This window comes from Mytilus edulis, chromosome 10 (genome assembly GCF_963676685.1).
Source record: "Mytilus edulis chromosome 10, xbMytEdul2.2, whole genome shotgun sequence".
Classification (NCBI taxonomy): Eukaryota; Metazoa; Mollusca; class Bivalvia; order Mytilida; family Mytilidae; genus Mytilus; species Mytilus edulis.
Genome location: NC_092353.1, coordinates 2,606,585 through 2,627,838, shown reverse-complemented (window position 1 = coordinate 2,627,838; position 21,254 = coordinate 2,606,585). Strand labels below are relative to the sequence as shown.

Genomic DNA, 21,254 nt, shown 5'->3' with positions numbered 1-21,254 from the left:
TTACTGAAGAGGTTTTTTCAAATGTATAAAGAAATTGTTCTTCTCTTCTTCTTTTAGTTTCCGCACTCCATCATAATATTGATGACTATGTGCCGTGCATGCGTGGGTAAAATTTACAATTTTATATTTACATTAAAAAAAATAATTTAATAACGAAATAATAACTTGTTTTTGATTTTCACTGTACATATAAGATAAAACTATTTACAAGGTGTTACATTACATGGTGTAGTATTGGTTGAGAACAGATATAGGAATCTGTTCTCTGAATGCTTCAACTGTGGTGCATTGGACAGCAGTAACTGGTAAAAGGTTCCATTGGACGATTGTCCTAGGATAGAACGAAAATTTATATGAGTCTTTTTTTGCCTGTATGTGCCTGAATGAGTGACTGTGAGTGTATTGTCTTGTTCGACTGTCTGATGGTATTAACAGGTTCATGGGGTATATTGCTACTTGGTGGTGTATAATTTTAAAGAAAAATATAAGCCTTGTTCTTATTCTTCTAACTTCGGCGACGTCTTACTTCTAGTGTTGGAATTTTCGAATTCAATATTTTGTTTGCAAATATATCTGAGATACGGTAGCCCTCAAAGAGTAAAAAACAAAGCTCTTTCTTGTATCCTGTCTATTTTAGCTACATATTACCTTTGCTGCAGATATGCCAGGATAAATAACACAAACTGAAATTCGAGATAAAATAAAAGTGTTTATATGTAGTTTCAAAATTTGTTAAAATATTTTCCAAGTCTTGTTCATGAAATGTGTAGTCTAGAAAAATAAATTGATTATATTAGAAACAGTGTGAGTTCGGGGTAGTTGTATAGGTTTTAGGTTAAAAGAACTCTCTAATCTGAAGGGACGTTTCATTCTTCAAATTGTCTTAGATTTTGGACAAAGAAAAATGTGGTAACATATCACCATAAAAATACCTTGAATGTATTACTAGAATATAAATAACATATTTCTAGAGAGGGAAAACTTTATTCGATATCTTACATCTCAATATATTTATTGGTTATGCCTAAATTTAAATGAAAGTGCCTCAAAAGAGAGATGGTTGTACCCGCCATTTTTCAGTTCCACAGACAACAAAATAATTTCGCGCGATACAGACTGCTAAAAGTTTCATACTTGGTCGAGATCTATACCATTTGCAGATGTTTTTAACTAGGAAGATCACCTAGTAAGACGCTTTGTACATATCAAAATAAACATTAAATTTACTAGAAAAGATATGTCAGCATAATTTTATATTTCTGTGCATAGCAAAAGTCACTTAATGAAATCGTTTGGCATTGAATTTGATTACACCAAAAACCTGAAAAACTGATTTATATTTCAAGAAAATAGTTTGTTGTTATAGTGTGATACAGTTTATATTAAAACGTGAAAGTATTCATAAGAATTAAGATTATGCTCCTGATGAAGGTTTGTTATGGACCGACGGTCAGGCTATGAAACATCACCTGGCGCTGTTAACAGGTTAATCATGTGTTTTGGTATATACTATATTTATATGCTTTCACATTTTTTGCTGCTGATGCACATAATAAATACAGCTTCACAGTTGCTCCATTCCTGTTCATCCCTTTCACGTTCTCTCCCTGAATCCTTTCGTAGTCAGTAGGGAAGCAGGACAAATCGCCCCACTGGCAAAACGTCCCACACCATATCGTCCCACGATTAAAAAAAAAAAAAAAATAGCCCCAACCTGGTTAACCAACTCGCCCCGCTTTTTAAAAAATCGCCACACTTGTGAAAAGGGTTAAATCCAGTTAATTTTTACCCTGTCAACTCGCCCCACTTATTGAAAAAAGGAAAAATCTACTTATATATATGTAATTTTAGGTCTACCAACTAGCCGCACTTAAATGAAAACTTATTTTGATTTTTGTAATCTACACAGAATACAAAAAAAACAAAAACGAAATTTATTAAACTTTTTTAACATTCTTAAAATATAATTGCAAATACATTTTTGTATCATTATTGGAGAATAACTTTATACTTGTAAGCTTAGTTATTTGTATAAGTATTAACAATTGAAAAGAAACCTGTTAATTGTATCATAATTATACAATTGATGCGTGATTAACATTTATATATAACTTTATTTGCAAAAACAGAGTTTTTAACAGCAATTTGATTTTATAGCACTTCACTTAGGTTTTCAAAGGTATCGACGTGGGCAGGGACAAAGATATACAACGGGATTGCATCTTTTTTTATAAGTGGTTTATCTATTTGTCATGAGTGGGGCCAGTTGACAGACCGTATTTCAGCGGGATTTTAAGCCTTTTCATAAGGGGGGCATATTATTAAACCTATTTGCAATGGGAGTTTACCCTTTTCATAAGTGGGGCGAGTTGGTAAACAAGAGTGGGGCGTTTTTTTAGAAAGTGGGGCGAGTTTGTGAAAAAGTGGGGCGATTAGGTGTGGGGCGATTTGCCAGTGGGGCGATTTGTCATAGATTCGTCAGTAGTTGTTTATAAAGATTGATTAAAAGTGATATGTCAGGTTCATATTGAGTTTACTTATATATATACATGAACATGGACATACAATCATACAAAGGTACATGTACATATGTTGTGGAAATAAACAATAATATGGGGACAAAGTCCCCAATTACGATAGAAAAATAAAAATAAAAAATTGGGAAAATATCCCGTCATTTTCATTCTACTAATGAACTAAAAATTGATAACTCCTTTTTTTCAGACTTTTTCACTTCCCCCGGCCCCCATCTGCGCAGAAATCTACCTCCTTTTTCCGGTCTTGTTTGCATGAGATTTTGAATAAAATATATATTTATCAGTCTAGTAAAATATAGGAAGGAACTCAATACCAATTCATTTTTAATAATTGTTTGATATAAAAAAGACGTTACCTGATGACAGCATTTCTTTGTTTACATTGTTTATGACGTCATATCTTAAATAATGTCACAACTAAAATCCCTAACAACAGAACCAAAATCGGAAACGTTACGGTATTTCCGTTTCTTTTCTTAACATGTTTGAATTTAAAAAGGTAATTCATACAGACTTCGTCCCCTTTCACAGGTAATGCCTGCCTCATATTACAAAGATACATATGTTAAAGAAGTATACAATAATACATAGGTACATTTTGATGAGATAAACATGATAAATAAAAAATAAAATTGAGAATGGAAATGGGGAATGAGTCAAAAAGACAACAACCCGACCATAGAACAGACTTTTTTGATGAGATAAACTATACAGTAGAAATACATATTTAAAGATCATACATGTCACAGGTGACACAAAATATAAATCAGGGAATGACTTCAGTGATATACAAAAAAAAGTAGATTGACAAATTCTCAGGGTTGAAATTAAATCACAAATTAATTCTGTTTTGTTTCAGATAAAATGAGTGGCAATCCTAAGCTAAACATCATGTTGTTTTGTTTCAGGTAAAATGAGTGGCAATCCTAAACTAAACACCTTGCTACAGTACAGATTTATTAAGAAACCTGTAAACAAGATCCAGTCAGACAACAGTGATGAGGGATCAGAAAACAGCCAAGAAAATCAACCTTCAGACCCTGTAGATACATGCAGTTCAACACCAACTCTAAACGGTAAGTGGGTGGATCTGTTATTGGTCAGTCACTATGATCCCATGTGATGCATAATTTTTGCATCAACAGTACAAGATAATCTGGAGAAAACTTGGACGCCAATAGTTATTTTGAGAAAACCAGAAGTAGCTTCTCATCAATAATTTAGAAAATTGATGTGGAAAGACCTTCAATTGTTTTCTGAACAATTGGTTTTTAATTGACAACTTATTTTTACTTAGGGAATTTCCTGGCAACACCTCAAGAAAATCATGACAATTCTGTAATTTCAGTAGTCAGTCATTGACAATGTCATTATTGATAACTTATTTTTATCAGGGAATTCCCAGACAACAGTACCAGAAACTCCAGAGATTCCCACTAGTCCCTCATCTCCAGTGTTTCAACAGAAAAGTAAACTGATCAAGAAAAATGTGATAGAATCTGATGAGGAGGTGGAGTCGTCCGGTGATTGGTTGTCCAAAGATCAAGGCATCATGACAAATGGCAATGGTTGTCAAAGGTAGGAACGATCATTTACACAAAATATAATCAGGATATAAATTGTGGTAAAACCAAACTATGAGGAAACCAATAGTCTGATTTTTGAAAAATCATTTTACAAAAGACAACAATCAGAGACTTTATTTTTGAGCCTCTAGACTATATCTGCTTCCAATTACATTTGTTCCCAATAGGCAATAATTTGGAAAATGAACAATTGAAAAAATTTGATTGAACACATATTTTTAATACTTCTTTTTACAATTATTTCCAGTACAAAGTCAGCTTCCAAAAGAAAACAGAAGTTAGATGTTAGGAATGAACTTAATGAATCTTCTGATGATGAAGAACTTGATGGAGGACAAACAGACAAGGTCAGACAGATAAAAGATATGTTCCCACAAGCCAGTACTAAAGATGCTGTGGCTGTTCTCAGGATAAAGTTATGGAACACTGAAGATGCTGTTGATATATTTATGTCAGGAAGAGTTCAAGGTGAGACAAAGCTTTGAAAGGCTTAAAATTTGGGAATTTGGAAATTTTTCATATCTCAAAAAGCATAGTGGAATTAGTTTGCAGAATAACATTTCAAGTTAATAGAAAGACTAAAAGCATACAAATGTTAAACAGTTATATGTAAAATTAAAATCGAGAATGGAAATGGGGAATGTGTCAAAGAGACAACAACCCGACCAACAGGTCTTCAATGTAGCGAGAAATTCCCGCTCCTGGAGGTCTGTGTGGTCCTTTCTTGTGCTTTTCATATAATGTATGTTACATCTGTGACATATGATTAAGTTTAAATATAGTCAGGTTGGAAATATTCTCTGCAGTTTATAATTTTGTTGTGACAGATTATTTGTTTTAAATTGAACTCCATATGAAGCACAAGCTGCAAAGTATTTAAAATTAAAAAAAAAAATGTGTAACTGAAGGAGCAGAAGTTTGAATCATAAAAGAAATCATAAGAATTTTTGTGGTATAAAATATGCATACTATATGGATTCAATTATCAAATAATGAATGCATAGGACCAAATAACTTCTCTCCTAATAAAACCATCACACTTACACCCATTCTCCCTGAAAACATAAACCTAATCATTCCACTTTTTCCTGTATTTAGAAACATTAAATCCACCAATGAAGAAGAAACGAGTTATCAGATTTAACAGTAGTGACTCAGAACAGTCAGCTCCTCCAAGGAAAAAGTGCCGTCGTGTTGAGTCTAGCGATAGTGAAGACATGGACAGTCAATCGACTGTCTCATATTCTCAGACGGCAGACAGTCAAGCTACAGTGGAGTATAACATAGACAGTCAGCAAACAATACCAGGTTCTCAGGATCAAAAGGAGCAGATTAAATTCCTTGTGGAAGCTTATCCTGAAAAATCTAAAAAAGTAAAAATGAATTATAGATGACTTAAAGATGAGTGTGATTGTCTCTTTTCAATTTCAACAGTCAATATCTCACTTCTAAATATCTTTAGAAATTAAAGAAGAAGGACAAAAAATATACACAATGTTTTGAAAAGACAAATAGAACTAAATTCATTACATTGGTTGAAAAGAAATACTGATATATCTAAATAAAATAAAAATAGATATTTTTATGTGTGAATCAATCATAATTTCACCAATGACATTATTCATCAATGTCTATGCCATTCATTGCTCACTTCAGTAAATTATTTTTGTAATATGGTGACTCAAGTATTTTTCTTTAGTTAAATAACATTTGGATTAGTAAAATCAATCAATATTCATCATGTTCATCAGTTTATTGATAGTTTAATTATAAAGTAGAGGAAATTAGTTACACTATGTAACAGAATTGTCTTTTATTTGTTATACTTTTTAAATTGGTATATTTCAGTACTTGAGAAAATTGTTATCGAAGCATAATTGGTCTATTGAGGCTGCAACAGAAAAACTTGAACAAGTAGCTAAAAGGTCTACGGATGATTATGCTGGTTTGTATAGTACATTGTTCATCAACTATTTCATTAAAGTTGCATGCGTTATTGCCTCCCTTTGTAAATTTGTCCAAAATTGCCTTTAAATGTCATACAATCAATAATGATGAAAGCATTAATCTTTTGGAACATATGGTGTAAAAAGGGACTGGTAACAGTGAAAGCATAGTGATGCAAGATCAAAGCTACGTTGTTTATTAGGGCTTATGCCAAAAAATATGACAGCTAATTCAGAAATAATTGCATGCATTTAATTTTCAAATGTTGATCTCTGGGTAAAATTTTAGTTAAATTCAGAAAATGAGATTGAAGTTTTAATTACAACATATATTTAATTTAAATTGTTATATTGTTTGATGGTAGGTCAATAATGGTTCAATTTTTATTTGCGATACAGAAATTCCAAAAGAACTATTTTGGTTTTATAGGGTTCAGGAGGATGTTTTACAGGCACCTATAAAGAATTATGATGCTATAACTTTGTTTATTATGTGTTCTGGTTCAAAAACATGTATTTGATATTGAAAATTGATTTCTATTGACAGATGCTTTAGATGATGAAGATGACAATTATGATAGTGATGAATGTGTAGACAGTGAAGACAGTATTGATGTAAGTATGAAGTTCAGGATTACGATTGTGATGAATGTGTAGACAGTGAAGACAGTATTGATGTAAGTATGAAATTCAGGATTAGGATTGTGATGAATGTGTAGACAGTATTGATGTAAGTATGAAATTCAGGATTACGATTGTGATGAATGTGTAGACAGTGAAGACAGTATTGATGTAAGTATGAAGTTTAGGATTACGATTGTGATGAATGTGTAGACAGGGATGACAGCATTGATGTAAGTATGATGTTCAGGATTAGGATGGTGATGAATGTGTAGACAGTGAAGACAGTATTGATGTAAGTATGAAATTCAGGATTACGATAGTGATGAATGTGAAGACAGTGATGACAGAATTGATGTAAGTATGAAGTTCAGGATTATCATAGTGATGAATGTGTAGACAGTGAAGACAGTACTGATGTAAGTATTAAGTCAGGATTATGATAGTGACGAATGTGTAGACAGTAAGGACAGTATTGATGTAAGTATGAAGTTCAGGATTATGATATTGTGACCAGTATGCCAGTATTGATGTAAGTATGAAGATCAGGATTATAACATTTTGACCAGTATTGATAAAGTATGAAGTTCAGGATTATGGCATGATTCCATAAGAGTTGACTTTAATTCAAGCACATACATACCCATTCAAACAATACGGTAGTTGATTAAAACCACTAAGACAATATACAAATACTATTAGGTCTTAATGCGCTTAAAGGGGCATTAGCTCCTAGATAAAATATGATTTTTGATTGTTTAATCAATAATGAAAGTGAAATAGTGAAATGATTTGTTTTTTAACAGCCAGATGGTTTAATTTTGTCAAAATAAGGTAACAGACATTGCTGATGAATTATTCACTTGCAAGTGAATAAATCAACCTCATTGAATCTACATTTTCTGCATTAAATATCAACTGTAAACATATACTCTTTTGATGCTCATCTAAGCATTACTAGTCGCTAATTGGTTGTTGATGTACAAAGGAGATGCACATACAGCTTTTTACATGTACAAAGGAATGTATTATTATTTTATTTTACTGATAGGAAGAAGACACTGGACAGAGAGCTGTCATTCTGGCATTCTTTGATGATGCTTCATTAGAACAACTTAGTACTATGCCTGGAGTATCCAAAAGGAAAGCAGAGATTATAGAAGGACTCAAACCATTTAAAACATGGGATAAACTGGTATGTAATGCTAATCATTTGATCTAAATGTAAAGGTTTAAAAAACTGTCTTTTAAATGTGATTATACATGCGTTTCAGATAAAGATTGATATGTTGTGACTTAGGTTTTCCCAAACCTCTTCTTTAGTCTCATATAAAAAAGAAGATGTGGTATGATTGCCAATGAGACAACTGTCCACAATAGACCAAAATGACACAGACATTAACAACTTTAGTCACTGTACGACCTTCAACAATGAGCAAAGCCCATACCACATAGTCAGCTATAAAAGGTCCCAATATGAATTGTAAATAGCCTGCCTGCCTGCTTCAAATGTGGTAGGTCATAGCTTTGATACTCATATGGTTTAAACCTTTAAAAGACTTTATAATTTGAATTTTGTGCTTCTGCACTAAGCAACAAGCTTGAAGCAGTAAAGAACCTTGTGCATATACAGTCAAAAAAAAAAAAAAAAAAAAATTGAAGTAAATTTGGCTGGTAAAAAATGAACTTGAAATACAGTATCTGTGATAATAATTTGATTAACTGTTATGTTTTATGTTTTGTAGACAGAATTATTTTGTGAAAAGGCTGCAAGGGGAGGGGCAAATTTTAAGTTTGTCCTTTCAATACAATGAAAGGTTTGTTGTATGAGATGAAATGGGATACTTGTTATCATGAAATCATTTTATTTCAGGTTAAGAGTTTCACCACAACAAAAGGTTTATCATATGATGTGATCCATGGTTGTAATGAGATTATTTTATTTTAGGTTAAGAGTTTCACCACAACAAAAGGTTTATCATATGATGTGATCCATGGTTGTAATGAGATTATTTTATTTTAGGTTAAGAGTTTCACCACAACAAAAGGTTTATCCTATGATGTGATCCATGGTTGTAATGAGATTATCCGAGTCAGAAATGTTGTGATCAAACTAATGGAGAAATGTGAGAAAATATCTAAGAACATGGAGAGTATAGTCTCCTATTTGACAAATAAACAGGAGTTAGAAGATTCTGATAATGATGATATACAGATCAAAAAACAACCAGGCAATCTAAACCCAAGGTAATAAGACATAAGATTTTCTGAGTTATTATAAAATGGCAAACCCATGTCATATGTCCAGTTCAGGCTCGTCACATTAAGTCTACAATTTGTCTGACTTGATTAGGCAATATGACATTTTTAAAGCTCTGATCTTACAATGTAGTTAAAATTATTTGCAGCCATTATTAAAAGTGTGGGTAATCTGGATTAAAATAAAACCCCTCAGATATAAAGTTTGGTAAAGTTGAGGTTATCTTAAGCTTGATAATGAATGATATACATGCAGTTAAATCTTGAGTAATTTAACTTTTTTTTAGAATTTAGAATTTGATATGGATTTTAGAAGGTCATATTTTCAAAATGTAATTGGTAGGTCTGCTTAATGGACTACAATAAAATAAGGAGATGTGGTATGATTTCCAAGGTCATAAATAACTTCCGTTTGTTGTTGATTTCCAATGAAACAACTATTCACTAAAGTTCAAATAAATTGGATGTAAGGAATATTAGGCAACCGTACTACCTTCAACATAGATCATCACAAAATGAAGAATAAAGTTAATACTAAATACAGTATTTTTGTTTTTATAGCTATCAGTTGAAACCTTTCCAGATGGTTGGACTGAATTGGTTAAGAATAATGCATACCCAGCATCTAAATGGTATCCTAGCAGATGAAATGGTTGGTATCAGTATGGAAGGGGCTGTGGGTTTTATGTATAACAAAATGATCAAGTAGAGGCAAGGACAGGTCAATTATGTATACCTAACAATAAAATGGAGGCTTGACACATTTAATGATGATTATCACACATGAATAAAGAAAATGGACCCTACAGACTTTTATTACCATAAAGTGTTATCTTTTTCTGTCCATGAACCTCACTTTTCTCTGTGTTTCTAAAGCTTGTATGAATAAATTTGATATTTTCCTACAATGTACATATATTGCCTATTTACTGTAAATTCAGAAAGTATTGTGTGCATTTATTATTGCGATTTTGTCATTTTAGACTAATGTGATAATAATTTTTGCGTTACTGAGAAAAATCCTGTTTAATTCACATCAAAATATTAAAAATGAGAGTTAAAATTGTTGCGATTGTTACACTGTTGCATATTTCGCAATAATAAAAACAGCGCAATAATTTCTATATTTACAGTAAACAAAGGAATATTTCATAAGAGGGTTTTAGTTACCCTGAATTTTTTATATGCCTGTAGATAATGCAAAGATTTTGCGTGTTCTCATCAGAACTTTTATCCTATCTGTCTAGATTTTATAAAAAAATGTGTTATAAATTTGATTGCTATAAAATGCCATGGTGATATTTGAAATATTGAGGAGAACACTGGTTAGAATTTTTTCTTACTTTTGACCTTTTACCTTGAAAATTTCATTTGTTGGCTGATAAGAAGACCTTCTACAAAGCATAAATGTATATTTTATCTTTTGCAGGGTTTGGGTAAGACTATTCAGACAATAGCATTCCTTGCACATTTGTTAGAGGAAGGAGAGAGGGGACCACATGTTATTATCGTACCATCATCTACAATAGGTATGTAGTTCAAGATTACATGTTATAATTGTACCATCATCTACAATAGGTATGTAGTTCAAGATTACATGTTATTATCGTACCATCATCTACAATAGTTATGTAGTTCAAGATTACATGTTATTATCGTACCATCATCTACAATAGGTATGTAGTTCAAGATTACATGTTATTATCGTACCATCATCTACAATAGGTATGTAGTTAAAGATTACATGTTATAATTGAGTTCAAGATTACATGTTATTATCGTACCATCATCTACAATAGGTATGTAGTTCAAGATTACATGTTATTATCGTACCATCATCTACAATAGGTATGAAGTTTAAGATTACATGTTATATTTGTACCATCATCTAGAATAGGTATGTAGTTCTAACAGGGGTTCACAAATTATCAGCAATAGGTAGATGTAGTTCATACGGGGTTCAGAAATAACTTAACTAAGAAAAAACATTGAATCTTGTAGGAGAAGATTACACACTTCAGACAACATTGTACAAATCAATGTAAATAATCTTTAAAGATTTACATTTAGTTCATAAAACGTCAATGAATGTCTGTAAAAGTTGAAAAAGATGTACCCAATAAATATATGTGCAGTGTTTTGAAATACAGAAGAATTACATTAAACCCTGATCTGTCCATCTACACTCTGTTCAAAAGCAAGATAATGCTTTGATAAAATTTATATGGAATATTTGATTTATTGGATGTGACATTCTTTCTTGTATCTGATTCAGTACGAAGACAACAGATGTAGCCACCTGGTGCCGCTGTGTATTCTTTCTTGTCTGTCATTCAGGTCTTCTCTAAAGATAAAATTTATGTCAGGGAATATTTTACAAAATTGGTGCAATGAGAACCTTGCAAAAATATTGAACTTAAAAGTACCACAGATTTCACTGAAAATTTTAATTATTTTTGTTCTTTACAGACAATTGGTTGAGAGAGTTACATACTTGGTGTCCAGATTTAAAGCCCTTGATTTATTATGGCTCTATGGATGACAGGAGATCTGTCAGACAGTCACTTCTATATGACAATTATGACAACTACAATGTAATAATCACTACGTAAGTACTGTCCAGAGTTATGGCCCTTGATTTTAGGGTTCAATGGATGACAATTGTCAACTCATGTATCACTCCTGTATCACCATTATGACTTATACAATGTGCCTGTCATTATTATCTTAAGTACTGTCCAGAGTTGAAGCCCTTGATTTGAAATGGATCTTAGGATGATATCAATCAATTCCTGCAGTTAATCTTTTGTGAGAATTATGACAACATAAATGTGCTAAATGTTACATGTAAGTACTGTCAAGAGTTTGTGCTATTTTATGTTTGAATGAAAGCTTACAGTGTGTTGAGAGTGCATGTATTAATATTATTTGCCTCTTAGATTAAGAAAGAAGTGATTTCTTAAAAAAGTGGTAATGATAAATTTGTTTTCTTTCCAGATACAATATGGCTACTGGCAATGTTGAAGATCGATCTCTGTTTAAGAAGCTAGGCTTTCATTATGCTATATTTGATGAAGGTCACATGTTGAAAAATATGTCCTCCATGAGGTATCAAAATCTAATGAAAATCAATGTAAGTATCAAATATATGAGAGATATCTTATCTTATCTCAGAAATGTGCCCTCCATGTGAATCGGAATCTAATGAAAATCAATTTAGATATAAGATATATCTGCGTGAAATATCTCCTCTGATCGCAGAAATATGTCCTGAATCTGGGGGGACATTTTAAGTGACAATTTATATCCAGTACAGCTTTATTGAGAATTAAGTTCTTGTTTCAAATGTTACTAGGTTGAAAAACCTCTGACAAATTTTTCAAACATACACCAGTGAACAACCTTAAACAGATGTAGGAACCATGTAAATGTTCTCACAAAAGAGATGGATGTGATACTGAAATATATGTTAATGAAAGAAACTTTAAGTAGGGTTACAAATCTAATTCAAATGAATGACCAGGAAATTACCTAAATATGCTTAAAACATCTTGAGATCTCCCACTGTCTAAAAGGTGATATGTTATTATGCGTGATTATTAATTTATTTTACTGTGATTTTTTTCAGGCTGAGAGAAGACTGTTGCTCACAGGAACACCATTACAGAATAATCTACTAGAACTAATGTCTCTGTTAAGTTTTGTTATGCCAGAAATATTCTCTGGGAAAACTGAACATCTTAAAAAGATATTTTCTATGATAACTGTAAGTGTAAAGGACAAATGCCGATTTCCCAGTCTATATTTTGCACATATTTTAACATTTACTAGGCTTAGTCCTAATAAAATGTTTCAAGATATGAAAGTTGTGTTTGAAAAAAAAAGTTATATTGTGAAGGAAATGTGAAATTACCTGACAACAATTTACAGCACTGGTCTCTGGAGATACTTACAGAGCTACAAATTGTACTTAGAAATAAGAAGATGTGATATGAGTGCCAATGAGACAGATCTCCATCCAAGTCGCAATGTTTTATAAAATAAACATTTATGGTCAAAGTACAGTCTTCCACACAGAATCTTGGCATACACCAAACAGCTAAAAAAAGGCAAAATATGGCTAGTTTAAAACAATTCAAACAGGAAAACCAATGGACTAATCTATGAGAAACACTTTTTTTTTCAAGTAAATTTCCCTAAAATAAATGATGGGAACAAGTAAAGATAAAATTTCTAGCATACTTTTGCATTCTCTACAGTGACATCTGTCACACTTATACCTCTTAAGTATTTATATTATGAGTTAGGCTTTTTTCAAATTGTTTTATTATTGCATTATTGTTGAGGTGTTCTAGTACTACATATGTCAATTATTATGTTTTATAATCATCCTTTAAATGTTTCAGAGAGCCGGTGATGATAAAAGCAAGTATAGTGCAGAGAGAATAGCTCAAGCTAAACGTATCATGAAACCATTTTTACTGAGACGTCTTAAATCAGAGGTAAGAATTATGTAAAACGCTGTAAGATATTAAGTAGACCACATTTTTACACATTGCATATATTTAGCCAGCATGAACATAGTCCAAAACCAGCTTCAAGTATGGTGATGTGTGTTTGGCAATAAAAGTAGGAACCACAATTGTGTAATCAACCTCTACAGTTTCCAACCTAGACTGCAGATTCTTTAAGGAAGAATTTTGTTGAATTTGCACACCTGCTTTCATGGAAGTGTTACATGATTTTTTTTATCTCACTTTCCAGGCGTTACAACTTAGCAGATTTTCAGCAAAATTTATGAAAGAGGGCACAAGTCTTGTGTAATCATATTCTCCTACATATTTAAACTTAGATCCCTGAATATTTACAGGAAGATTGCACATGTGTTCATGTTGTCAAATATTTTTGAAGTCCCCCTTAGTAAAATAATCATGAATAATCATAATAATTTTGTAAGCTTTGTCTCGATATCTTTAGTATTGAAACAATTTTTAGGTCCAGAAACAGTTGCCTAAGAAATCAGAAGAATTGATCCGATGTGAAATGACTCCTGAACAAAAAATAAGCTATGACCAGACTGTGAAAACTTTTGCACAGAGACTCAAAGAAGAAGGGAATGACATGTTAAAAGGAGGCGGAGCGTCTATATTGATGCAGCTACGCAAAATAGCTAATCATCCTTTGTTACTACGGAATCATTTCAGTGACGATAAACTTAGAAAAATGTCCAAAATTATTGCTAAGGTAAGAGAAATCCAGAAATTGGTATAATTGGATGGAGAGTTGTCTTATTGGCACTCATACCACTTCTTCTTATATCTATATAAATTGAATAAAGCAAAACAGGCAGAAAATTTTATAGCCATGATATAAAAAGTTGATAGGCTATTCTCTCATTTCTTTATTGCAGAAGAACGAAATAAATAAAAGTTATTGCATGGTCCATATGTCAGAACAAACGTCTACATTCATGTTTTATTTGTTTTGTTACTTGTAAATCAAATGTATACTTTTTGCTTCAAATTTGTTGAATTTACAATATTATAATTTCAATTTTTGTGACTTTCATTGCTAATAAAATCTTAATTTTTTAATATACATCTAACAACAATGAATAAAATCCCTGATTTCCAATAATAAATATATCATGAAATAAGAAATGGATTATCTGGGGAACTTAAATAAACAAAAAATATGTTTATTTTAGTGTTAAAGACAAGTGGGAATTCAAGCTATTTATATAATATTTCCACGTGACAAATTTAATTTCATGCATGTTTTGTATTTATTATAGGAACCATCACATATTGACAGAGGAGCTTTGCCACAACTGATTTATGAAGATCTGCAAGTTATGCATGATTTTGAAATTATGAATCTCATTGACCATTACAGGGTAAGACTTACAATTATTTACTTGACCTGTAATGATTTGTTCTTCACAGTGTGGTTCTTAAAGAATCATTTGGTGAATCACAATAAGGACTATTCCGTTTCAAAATCTTCCAAGAAACATCATATTAGAATAATTTGCGTACATCACAATAAGAAATAATAAGAATAGATAAATATTTGTCTAAAAGTTTAATCTTTTTCATGTATACCAATAAGATTTGATATGATTGCCAATGAGACAACTTTCCACAATAAACGAAATGACACAGAAATTATATCTATAGGTCACTGTGCAACCTTCAACAATGAGCAAAGCCCATACCGCATAGTAAGCTATAAAAGGCTATAAAAAGGCCCAGAAAGGACAAATGTAAAACAATTCAAACCAGAAAACAAATGGTCTAAGTGCAAAATAAATAACGAAAAAAGCATATGTTACATGGCAACAAATGACAACCACTGAATGACAGGCTCCTAACTTGGGACAGGCACATACTGAATGTATATTTCAATTACTGTAAGTTAATCAATAAAGTTTTAACATCACTTAGTTGATAATTACAGTTTTGACACATGATATTGTTGATAATTACAGTTTTGACACGTGATATTGTTGATAATTACAGTTTTGACACATGATATTGTTGATAATTACAGTTTTGACACATGATATTGTTGATAATTACAGTTTTGACACATGATATTGTTGATAATTACAGTTTTGACACATGATATTGTTGATAATTACAGTTTTGACACATGATATTGTTGATAATTAATTCATTGATAAATCAATCTTATCATATGTCTAATATTATATCTATCAGTAACAACTTTTTTTTTTATATTTTTTTCCATTACATAGTAATTTGATAATGACAGAGTTTGTTTGTCTTTGTAGAGTTATTTAGGACAATTCCAGCTTGACCAATCAGTAATAGGAGAATCTGGGAAATTTATCAAATTAAAACAATTATTACATGACCAAAAGGAAAAGGTATGTGTAGGGATGCGTGTAGTCTTAAGATTGCACAGACGTCTGATGAACTTGTTAGGAATTGTTAGGGACTTACGAAATCAAAACACTGTCCATGTAGTAACCCTGGAAATAAATGTCCAAGAATTGTGATAGATCCATTTTCAATGATATATTATCTTTCCTTAGTGCTACAGACACAAACTTGAAGCCTGTAAGCCTAGGACAGCAATTTCAATGTTTTCTAAATAGACTATCTTTGACACCCAACATTATAAGCTAGTCTTTAAAGATTGTTAAAGCAATCTGAGACTAAGACATCTGTGGAACCTAAATGGAAACACTTTAGGTCAATTTCAGTTGGTTAGAATACTAAAAAATGTAATTTTTTTTTGTAGATAAAAAAGTTGAAAATAGAAAATAGAAAAAAAGTAACAGAAAAAAACAGTAGTGAAAGTGTTTTTCATTGTTCTATAGGTTACATAAAAAAAAATGTTTTTAAAATACCTACTGCCAACTGGATATTAGATTAGAATTAACTTCTGTGTACTACTGGTACATTCTTATTTGAAGAACTGCTTACCATTAATTATTACTTTTAATTTTAGGGAGAGAAAGTTCTTATATTTAGTCAGTTTACTATGTTAATGGACATTATGGAGAAATTTTTAAAACAAGAGAAATATAAATATTTAAGATTGGATGGCCAGACACCTGTCACAGAAAGGTATATATAAACTTAAATACAACTGTACCAAAAATGTCCAGGTAATTTCTGTAAATATTGATAATGCAATTCCCAAAGTTATGTCTCTACGAGATGAAAGAAATCATATCTGGGAACCAGTACATAAACAAAATTAATTATTTATGAATATCATATATCTCCCTAAAAGTGACATGGTTTGAGAAACAGCTGTATTTACAAAATGCAAACTATAGTTGAATAAAGCACCATTCATAGATAAAGTGTCCAATATAATCATCTAGGAAATTTAAAGTCAGATTTTGTAACAGAAAATACTTTAAAAAAACTGATATCTTTCATAGATTTATAGAATAATGATAAGAAGAAATTTGAGGACAAATCAATGGAAAAACAACCAAACAATACAAGGATATCTAAAACAAAAGCTATGCCAGTTTTAAATTATCCATTTACTACACAAGTTAAAGAGATATCAACAGAGACAACTGAAAATCTCATATCAACGTCATTTTCTAAATTTCACTTTAAAATATCAAAAATAAAAAATAAAGTATACATAAGAGAAAACTTGTGCATTAAATGTATATTTACCTTTTCACTGCACTTTGTTTAGACAGATAGTATGTTTTAACCTTCTAGTAATCCTGTTTGCCCAAGTTACTCAATAACATTCTTTCATATTAAAAATAAGAAATGATATTTTTTTTTCAGCAAGTCACTAATATAAAGTTTGTCTGCAAATGGTACTTTATAAGACATTATCATCCTTTTACTTTTCAGACAAGACTTAATAGATAAATTCTCCAACGATGACAGTTTGTTTATCTTCATGCTGTCTACCCGAGCTGGAGGTATGGGGATTAATCTAACAGCTGCCAGTACAGTTATTCTGCATGATATAGACTTCAATCCATATAATGATAAACAAGCAGAGGACAGGTGTCATAGAGTTGGACAGACAAGGTAATTTGTAAATGTAACAGCAGAGGACAGGTGTCATAGGGTTGGACAGACAAGGTAATTTGTAAATGTAACAGCAGAGGACAGGTGTCATAGAGTTGGACAGACAAGGTAATTTGTAAATGTAACAGCAGAGGACAGGTGTCATAGAGTTGGACAGACAAGGTAATTTGTAAATGTAACAGCAGAGGACAGGTGTCATAGAGTTGGACAGACAAGGTAATTTGTAAATGTAACAGCAGAGGACAGGTGTCATAGAGTTGGACAGACAAGGTAATTTGTCAATGTAACAGCAGAGGACAGGTGTCATAGAGTTGGACAGACAAGGTAATTTGTAAATGTAACAGCAGAGGACAGGTGTCATAGAGTGGGACAGACAAGGTAATTTGTAAATGTAACAGCAGAGGACAGGTGTCATAGAGTGTAATTTGTCAATGTAACAGCAGAGGACAGGTGTCATAGAGTTGGACAGACAAGGTAATTTGTCAATGTAACAGCAGAGGACAGGTGTCATAGAGTTGGACAGACAAGGTAATTTGTAAATGTAACAGCAGAGGACAGGTGTCATAGAGTTGGACAGACAAGGTAATTTGTAAATGTAACAGCAGAGGACAGGTGTCATAGAGTGGGACAGACAAGGTAATTTGTAAATGTAACAGCAGAGGACAGGTGTCATAGAGTTGGACAGACAAGGTAATTTGTCAATGTAACAGCAGAGGACAGGTGTCATAGAGTTGGACAGACAAGGTAATTTGTCAATGTAACAGCAGAGGACAGGTGTCATAGAGTTGGACAGACAAGGTAATTTGTAAATGTAACGTGTACAAAGTTTCATTATTGCTTGATTGATTGTTGTTTGCTGTATACCACATTAGCACAAAAGGCTATATAGCGGCGAGAACTAATTTGATAAAGTTTCATGAAATTCTGCCGTGACGTTTCAAAAGGAGTTGCGTTGACAAACTGTTGAAGTAGTATATCTAGGCCAAAATTGAAAGTTAAAAGTGGCATAACTCTTAAGAAAAGTTGGATCATATTTTCCTGTTGATATACATATTCACATCTACATTGTATACAAAGATTCATGAAATTTTGTCATGAAATTTTGTTGAGTAGTTTCAGAGGAGTAAGTTGGGATGACAAGAACAGGAGTGGCAGAAAAAAATAGCATACAGACTGACAGGTCACAAACATTATACCCTCTAGAACTTTGTTTCAAGTGGTATAATAAAAAGAAATTAACAATTAAATAAGATTAAGGTTCTGCTGGTTTTAATAATCATCAATAGCATTGATGATATAACTGTCATATACCATGGATTCTTTATTTTTCATTGTATACCAACTTTTTGTGGATTTTGACGAATTTGACTATTCGACTATTACAGTACAAATTTGATTAAGACATGTATGCAGTATTTAGTAAAACTATAATATGCAATATACATTAAACTTCTTTAATCCACAGTAACTGAGTTAATGAATAACTTGGTCTTTGTTTTATTACAGAGAAGTTAGCATCATTAGACTGATCAGTAAAGACACAGTGGAAGAAGCCATGTTGAGATGTGCTCAGGAAAAATTAAAACTAGAAAAGGATATCACTACAGATGAAGGTTTGTATCATAGTATTTATAAATTATTTAAGTTTTCTTGTTAGCTACAAAATCATACTTTGTAATATATCCTGATAAGCCATAGTGTTATCTGTTAAAGAGCTTATTTTGTTATTAGTAAAACTGTATTGGTAAGGTTGGCCGCTGTTTGAAGATCAAAATGGCATATGTGCTTTATATAGAAAATTTTGTTAGTAAAAAAAATCCTGTATTAAAGCAAATTTCATACACTGTCAGGCTTTTTAGTTTGTGATCATCAGTTTAAGGTGAACTATTTCTGGAAGTTTAATGATGAATATCTCATTTCCAAGTGGATTATTTAGCCCTATCAACTCAGTCATAGTCTTTTGACATTTAACACTTTACTTAGTTTACTTGTTAATGATTTTGGGTTTGCAGTTGTATTAGCATTGGCACATTTCATTACCATTGAGATTATTTGGCCCCACCCCCTCAATCATGGTCTAAAACCAAAATTTTAAACATGATTTACATTTTAAAGTTTATAATCAGGTCAGATTATAATTTTCTTATTACATGATCTGATTCTGACTATAAAAAGATGTAGCTCCCTTTGATGAATCACTTTGTTATACAATATACCATGTATTTTATTTTTATAGGCTCTGAGTCTGGCAGTTCTAAGGATGTAGCCTCATTGTTAAGATATCATGTATTTTCTTTTTATAGGCTCTGAGTCTGGCAGTTCTAAGGATGTAGCTTCATTGTTAAGACAAGCTCTGGCTGATAGCAGTGTATGATGACAATTTATGTTAGGCATATTTGTATATTAGAACAAACGATGAAGTATGAATGTAGATTAGATATATGTACTCATGTAAAAATGTTTTGAATGAAGTTTAATTTGAAATATAATGAGATCTAAAAGAAGGATGAAGTAAATAGAGGACCAATATTTTATGACTGAATTACTGATGTTGAATTACTGTGACAATTAAAGAAATTGAAAGGAAGTATGACATGAAATAATTACCTTCATTAGTTATTTTTATCATTGATCATGTCATGTTTATCCTGTACAGAGTTTAAATTAAATGAAAGTATGAGATTGTCTGTAGTTTAAAGTGCATGTATATAGTGGCCAATCATTTTCAAAATGAAATTATGATCATATTATAAAAAGAAAAAAATGAACAATTGTTTTAGTTACAATCTGTCTTAAAGATGAAGATACATTTAAATGTCTGAAAAATTAATAGAAAATTTGTTATGTTTTTAATATTTTTGTTCTTGGTCGCCATAAATAGGAAATATAAATTTCCTTTAACAGCATTTAATCCATGATCAACATTGTCTGTACTAGATTAATTAACATTTTGAAAATTTATTTTGGTGTCATGTAAAAATATTTTTCAATTAAAGAAGTTGATAACTGATGTACATAGTATGCATTTGAAAACATTAATTTATTGTTGTATTTGAACAAATGAAATAGAATAAGGCAAAGCTACCCATGTGAGTTTTCATTGTCTAGGCTTTCATTTTCATTGAATTTTGAACGTTTATTTTTATTCTGTTAAAGAATAAGACCAACCATTTAAAGACAAATCCCTCTATTGTTTATGCGCATATACAAGCGCAACAGTACTATGCCGTCAGCGGTTTATGACGTCGCGGTTTCCGCGAACTGGAAACGTTTATTAGAGTTATTCCTCTTTGAGCCGATGGAGAGAGTGACAATCGTTTTGATAGGTTAATTTTCCGAGAAAAAAAAATGAAAATTGTTTTTATATAATAAACATGTTCCAGAATTGGATAAAATATGAGAATGAAAAGAGAGTCAACTATACAGCAATCTAACAACAACAAATACACAAAAACGACTGCAAAGAAACGATACAGAATCTGGATACTCAACAGAAAGATGAGCCAATCAAATTATAATATAATACATTTTTCCTTAATTTTCTATATGTATAGACTTTCGTAGGTTCTTAATTATATCGATATTTTACAAATCATTAAGAAAATACGAAAATCATCAATCATTCTGGTCATGTCCTCAAAATTCAATGTATCTTTAGCAATAGGTACATAACGTGCCTATATATGGATATGGCAAATTGCACTGACGTATTTTGAATGTGTACGGCACTTACATTTTTACATGAATATAATAATTAGATTT

General features: G+C 31.5%; 1 protein-coding gene across 3 annotated transcripts; it reads left to right on the top strand.

Annotated features, from left to right (window-relative positions):
• The first annotated feature begins 843 nt into the window (after positions 1-843).
• Positions 844-20,502, top strand: LOC139493143 (SWI/SNF-related matrix-associated actin-dependent regulator of chromatin subfamily A containing DEAD/H box 1A-like). Of its 3 annotated transcripts, none has more exons than XM_071281317.1 (23): positions 844-909; positions 3,446-3,613; positions 3,932-4,115; positions 4,371-4,591; positions 5,222-5,496; positions 5,972-6,068; positions 6,617-6,684; positions 7,742-7,885; positions 8,714-8,937; positions 9,511-9,601; positions 10,379-10,478; positions 11,419-11,557; positions 11,947-12,082; positions 12,578-12,715; positions 13,356-13,451; positions 13,945-14,193; positions 14,744-14,845; positions 15,746-15,841; positions 16,429-16,547; positions 17,310-17,468; positions 17,847-17,870; positions 18,999-19,105; positions 19,796-20,502. In XM_071281317.1, the coding sequence occupies exons 2-23, from the start codon at positions 3,451-3,453 to the stop codon at positions 19,864-19,866; spliced, it is 3,003 nt and encodes a 1,000-aa protein (XP_071137418.1). In that variant the 5' UTR covers positions 844-909; positions 3,446-3,450; the 3' UTR covers positions 19,867-20,502. The 3 variants fall into 3 exon arrangements, with proteins under 3 accessions (XP_071137418.1, XP_071137417.1, XP_071137416.1); XM_071281316.1 differs by lacking the exon at positions 17,847-17,870 and adding an exon at positions 17,523-17,546; XM_071281315.1 differs by lacking the exon at positions 17,847-17,870 and having other exon boundaries at positions 17,310-17,492.
• The last annotated feature ends 752 nt before the right edge of the window (positions 20,503-21,254 follow it).